Here is a 6663-nt window from a genome sequence, read left to right on the forward strand (position 1 = left end):
TGAAGTTAAAGAGAGGATGGCTTCTACAAATGGATAATGATCCTAAACACACCAAAAAATCCACGGTGGATTACATCAAGAGCCCTAAACTGAAGGTTTTGCCATGGCCTTTACAATCTCCTGACCTCAACATAATTGAACATCTATGGATAGACCTTAAAAGAGAAGTGCGTGACAGACAGCCCCGAAATCTCAAAGAACTGGAAGACTTTTGTAAGGAAGAATGGGCGAAGATACCTCAAACAAGAATCAAAAGACTCTTGGCTGGCTACAAGAAGCGTTTACAAGCTGTGATACTTGCCAAAGGGGGCAATACAAGGTATTAACTCTGCAGGGTGCCCAAACTTTTGCAGACACCATTTTTTTGTTTTCTGTTATTTTGAAAGTGTAAATGATGGAAATAAAATCTTACTTTTTGTGAAATATTATACGAATGTCGAATCTGTCATTTGATGCCTTTTGGAGATTTGTCCATCTTTTCTTGGCTTCTTTATGTACATTAATACTTGGGGTGCCCAAACTTTCGAGCCCCTTTGTGGAAGAGCTACAGCAGGTCTTTAAAATGATCAGCAGCATTTGGAGGAGGGCAGAGAAAGCAACTCACCCAGAGTCAGAGCTGTTCCCACAGAGAAGCGCATCCAACTGGCCAGGCAGGAAGTAGAAATTGGCTGAAAAAAACATAATGAGTAATTTTGCTCACATCCTGTCACAGCTACAGTTGTTCATTCCACAACGGTCTGTAAATCCAGACCAATTTCTGACTTCAGTTTGCTCATAAATTTTCAATTCCACGCAGTTCATTTCAAACCAAATCCTTTTGTCTATCCAATGCCAAAATTACACTGTTTTGTCGTTCTACCATGTGGGCTGACTCATAGACTCCTAGATCACTGCCAGCTCACCGTTGGCAAAGCCTGGCCTCTACTTACTTTCATTCATGATGTACTCATTCCAGTCGATGGCCTTGGTGGTGTTGATTGGCCAGATCACACACTTGTGGCGCAGGTTGCCCATGAAAAGCTGGAGACCAATGAGGGCAAAGACACTCAGGCAGAAGACGGTCAGGATCATCACATCCGAAAGCTTCTTCACAGACTGGATCAGGGCGCCCACAATGGTTTTCAGTCCTGGAGGGCAGTTATGCACACACGTACACAAACAACACAAATGATGCAGGAGATGCTAATGCCCCAGGTATGAATATTTGGAGCATCTACTTCTACTACAAATTATCTTTTACTGCTAAAATGTTAATCCCTTTTAGGGATGGAAATATCCAGTTTTGACTGGATTTGGCTCAAAAGGTAAAAAAACTGTACTGCTTTCACATTACAAGAGATTAAACTATTTAAGGAAATGTATTTTCATTACATTTTTGAATTATAATGTAATAATGTACCTACATGTTAATATGTGATACTGTATTGACTTGGGGAATTTATATGAATGGAAGCTTTACAAAAAATTAGATATATAGGTAGTAATACATTTTGGACTAAACAGATTACATACATAACATCTCTAGAAACAAAACAAACAGGAAATATTAAGTAGCCTTCCCACTTTCTCAGATTATCCAGACAGAAATTATTGTAACAGAATTTTAAAAGATTGGCTTTTCAATAAATGTTTAATAAATTTCATGGCCAATGATAGACAAAGTGAGAAAAAGGGGGAAGACTGTAGAAAAGTGAGAGGAAATCCATAAGGGAGAGAGCACAGCAGCACAAAGAGGGGCCATGAGAAGGACAGAGGCACAGGCAGGGGGGCGGAAAACCACATGCAGGTCATTTAAACTCCAAGGCTGAACAGGAGCAATTCAATGCCAGTGCCAGTGTGGACACTTTCTTGAACTGTCTTGTTTAAGGTGTCATTAGGAAAGCACTCCCCATACCGTGACTCTGCAGTCTGTCTCATCCACACCTTTGCTTAAGACAAATTTGTTTTACCTTCCAGACAGGCATCCTCTGGCAGTGTTCACATGGGTCCACAAGGAACTTAAACATGGAAGCAGGATGACCTGCAACCTTTTTTCTGTTTGATCTCTACAGGTACAGTGTGCTTTACTAGCAGACAAACTGTATCTTCTTGTAAAATATGGTCTAAATTAGGCACACATTTGGACAATCTTAGTAAAACTCGCTTGGCATTTAAGAAAAACATTCAAATTCAAACAGCTTTTCTTATCTAGATGACAAGATCTCATCAAGCAAAATAAATTAACAAAGTATATTAAAAAAATTCTATTTTAGTAGGGTATTTTATTAAAATAACCTCCTACCCTGTTACAATCTTTAAAAATCATGCCCTCCACTGCGCATAAAATATTCTCTGTTGGACAAAAACTACACTATAACAACTACATTTTCTCCATTTCAGTGCTACAGCCTTCATTAATTAATGTTAATAGAATAGTTTGGCATTTTGATACATAATTACAACAAAAATATGAATACCACTCTCAATTCTGTCTGTTAAATATAGAGCTACAGTACAGCTAGCAGTCGGTTAGCTTAGCTTAGCATGAAGACTGAAAACAGGGAGAGAGCCTACTGCACTTCTAAAGCTCACTTATTAAAACGCACTATATTGGCTATATAGATAAGAACTGGTTGGTGGATTTTGTTCCCTTTTGGACAGAGCCAGGCTAGCTGTTTGCTCCGGTTATTAGTTTTTGTGCTAACCTAGCTAAGCTAACCAGCTGCTGGCTGTAGCTTCAAATAACCATCCAGACATGAGAGTGGTAGTAATCTATTATCTTACTCTCTGCAGGAAAACAAGTAAACATACAGTATTTCCCAAAATGTGTAACTATTCCTTTGAATACATCAAATATCCCTTTTTGTTTGCACTTAAAAGATTTACTTTTTTCATATTTCCAAATGAAAATGCTTTTTAAAAAAGCCATCCAAAGTGGTTCTTTTGAGTAAGCACGACATCTGTTCTACATCCTCTACCAATAGATAGATGGATGTGTGGTGAATATCACTCAAAAAGGTCAAGAGGTCATTCAACCATCGCATCTGTGTTCCCAACCTCTACAATATGAGCACACCGTTTCTTTCTCTGTGTGGTATATCGTTCAAGTAGGTCGTAAAGAAGACAGAGAAGAGAAAATCAATAATCAAACTAAAAAACAAAAGAAGGCAAATCAAACTTTCAATGCCATTTGTCAGCCAAGCTCTTGGTAGGCTAATATTGTAAAAGCAAGTGACTGAAAAGCATCATGCAGCATAAGAGATATGTTCACAAACTAGGCTTGGCAGTCTTCATACATAAATAATCGGTGTATTCTGTGGGATCTCCCTAAGAGCTATGCCATTTCTCATATAAACATCAACATACAGTGTAAAATGTTTGCTTTTGATCCCCAAAACATGGAATCCTTTTATTTCCAATTTCATAACTAGTTATAAATGTGCACCAAAATGATTGATCTTTTGATTTCACTTTCATTTTTGTAATCAAAGAACTAGAAGGATTTCTGGCAAATTTGAGAAGTGATAATCTATTCTTAGCTGATAAAAATTCCATGTATAATAACCTGATTTTATTTTTTATTTTTCTTAAAATGAGAATAATATATCAACAATTATCTGTGCTACAGTACTGGGTACTTGCTTATTCCTAAAGCTGGAGACAAAGGAGTGGGTTAAAGCTATTTCTGAAGAGAAACACAGCTTCCTTGGAAACAAGCCTCATAATGAGAGTGCTACTGGGGCAGAAGAGAGTGCAGACACTTTGGAGGGCCCTAGAGGAGACTGCAAAGCCTATCAAAAATGTATTAGTACCATTTTTGATAATTTTGGAGGAAAAATAAATCAAAAAATGGTTGTCTCCAATTCTTTTGTTCTTGTTTAAATCATAATTGTAATCATAATAATAGTGAGTAGAAAAGAAAGGGTGAGAGGATCAGCCTTAGTGTTTAAACGGAGTCTCACCTGGAATGACAGAGATAGTTTTCAATGCTCGGAGAACTCTGAATGTTCTCAGCGCAGATACATTGCCCAGGTCCACAAACTCTGTTATATATCTGAAATAGGGGAAGGATCACACACAGAACAAACACGATGACAATAACCACACACGCCAAGAGCACAACACCACCGAACCAGGAGGAAACGACGCCACTCACAGAGCCTGTCCACTGAGGAGAAGGGTGGAAGGTAAAAAGGAAAGAAAGACAACACACCTAACACCGACCCCGCCCAACCATCCCCCGCCCCATCCTGTCTTACCTGGAATTACAGAAATAGTTTTCAATGCCCTCAACACCCTGAACGTGCGCAGAGCTGAGACATTGCCTAGGTTTACAAACTCTGTTATATACCTGCAGGATCAAACCACAGTTACAAAAGATTGTTATTTACATGAAGATGAGGTGAAAAGGTAAATTCACACACAGACGGGCTATATGACAGCTCTACAAACAATGAAGATGTATTTTGCACAGTTCTGATAATGAATGGGTATGCATTTGGTCATGTAGAGGCAGGTAGTATAAATCCTGGGTGAAATATAGATGATAGGGGACACTGAGCCTTAAATTGAATGTTGCAGACTGAGAGAGAAAAGGTGAACGAGAGAGAGTAAGATGCTAAGAGATTTGATTCTAAATTGGATGAACCAAGGTGTGGGTGTTGTCAGGGATGCCACAGAGTGTCAGATGGAAACCTTCAATTTCCAGAGAGAAAGATCAGAGATGTCTCAGTTCAATGGAGGAAACACAGAAGATGAGTTATCAGACAGAAATAAATAAAGGAAAAAGTAAGAAAGATGAACATATTTAGCACTGAAAGCTGACTTTCTAAACCCATCCCCTCTTTAGCAAAACAATGGCAATATTTGTGCACCTGATTTCATTTTATAATCAGCCGTCTGAATCACAAGAAAAAATACTTACGCCATTGAAATGACCATGAAATCCAGCCAGTTCCATGGATCTCTAAGGAATGTAAACCCGTCTATACAGAATCCTCGTGCCGTGATTTTTACAAGAGACTCAAATGTATAAATTCCAGTGAATGTGTACCTGCAAGTAAAAAGCGTTGAGAGAATCAGTTTACCAAGCTTAATTAAAGAGCACTCACATCTTACTTTTTGTTATGACTAGGTTCAGCATAGTAATGGGAATTGAAAGAACACCGGATAAGTAAGAGTGAAACAGTCAGTTAGGTTGTTATAATTATTGCTTTTAACCAAGCAAATATTTTATGATGGAAACTAATAATTGGCATGTTATTCCCTAGACATACATTCTGGGCTTTTCAAAGATTGTTGGGTATTTATTTATATTTCGGAAAATCAGATATGCTCTGTGCTCCAATGTATTAGTAAATAGTAAAATTAGGACTAGCGGTTCGCATGCATTAAGACTATTGAGTGAATATATTAAATGTGTACTTACTCGACTTGTTTTGACCACTCGGGAGGATCACTAAAGGTCATGAATATACAGTTGGTCAAAATAGTAAACATAATGATCATGCTGAAAAGAGTGAGGAGCATGTTAAGGAAAATATGGATCATAAAGGCAATCACAAACATCATATACCAAATTGGAAATGTAAAGCACAGCAATAGAAAACATCTACAGTGTGCATCTAATGTAATTTCTCATGAAACCTACTCATGGCATTTAACAGGAGGTGGTTTTGTGTACTTGGCCATTATTTTACCCATGAAATATTGAAATGTTATATATTTAGTGGAAATACAACTGCATGAACAAAACAACAGTATGTTTTTAAGCTGCAAGGGTTTAAGTGCAGACAGGTTTACACTCAAAGGAAACCAGGAAATACTCAGATAATCACTGAGGTTTGTGCAAGTTAGAATCTGTAGCCCCAACCATGGCTCCAAAATATCAGTAGACTAAAACGGGATTCATGCTTTTTGCGTTCGTACGCGTGGTCACCGTGACTCAAAAACAGACTTCTTCTCTCATGTCGCCAATTACTGTGTTGTTACAAAAATCTAGGATGTGCGCCGCTTGGCGCTCACACCCTTGGTGCACGGGCCACGTTTGTGTCATATCACCGTCTGCACCGCGCTGAAGGCATGACGCATGAAAAAGCTTTGGATGTATATTAATACTTTCATGGCACTGTCCGTACTGAGCACCACAGAGTTACTGTAAACAGTAAACAACCAATAGAGTTGTTCATGAGGCGGTTTGCTAGTTGCAGGTGAATGAAACAAACCAAGTCTGTTTCCCCTGTCATAAATAAACAAATTGCCTACTGCATATGTGAAACCCCTTTGACAGCGTCGGTTGGATCAGAATAACACAATAATACAAGTTTGAAAAAAAAGACTATTAGTTTCCATCTCCATACCAGTTTTCTGTATCCTCTCCTGTATGTACAGCCACAGGAAACATCATCAATAGCAGTACAAGCAGAAAGGCAGAACACATCATCATGAATAATATACATGAACAGGAAACCCTTTTGTCTCTGCTGTTAAGACACAATGTCAAAGGATATGCATGTATCAAAATTTTAATAGCTACTCGCCTAACCGGATTAAGAGGACTTATGAAGTACAAGGCAGGTGTGGCACTAAAACGGAAGATTGTCTTCCCTCTATTTAGCACTATAAATGTCTGTGGAGAGAAGAAAAAAGAGATAGAAAGAAAAAAGAGAAAGAAAGAAAGAAAGA

General features: G+C 38.3%; 1 protein-coding gene across 1 annotated transcript in view; it reads right to left on the minus strand.

Moving 5' to 3' along the window:
- The window catches only part of scn8aa (sodium channel, voltage gated, type VIII, alpha subunit a), a 45441-nt gene that overhangs the window by 29583 nt on the left and 9195 nt on the right, over window positions 1–6663 (minus strand). The window contains exons 3-8 of the mRNA XM_032522192.1: window positions 6489–6607; window positions 5408–5497; window positions 4904–5032; window positions 4239–4330; window positions 930–1127; window positions 605–668 (exon numbers count right to left, since the gene is read on the minus strand). Coding sequence (XP_032378083.1) covers window positions 605–668; window positions 930–1127; window positions 4239–4330; window positions 4904–5032; window positions 5408–5497; window positions 6489–6607 — 692 coding nt within the window. The remainder of the gene's footprint in view (window positions 1–604; window positions 669–929; window positions 1128–4238; window positions 4331–4903; window positions 5033–5407; window positions 5498–6488; window positions 6608–6663) is intronic.

Source organism: Etheostoma spectabile, chromosome 7 (assembly GCF_008692095.1).
Source record: "Etheostoma spectabile isolate EspeVRDwgs_2016 chromosome 7, UIUC_Espe_1.0, whole genome shotgun sequence".
Taxonomy (NCBI): Eukaryota; Metazoa; Chordata; class Actinopteri; order Perciformes; family Percidae; genus Etheostoma; species Etheostoma spectabile.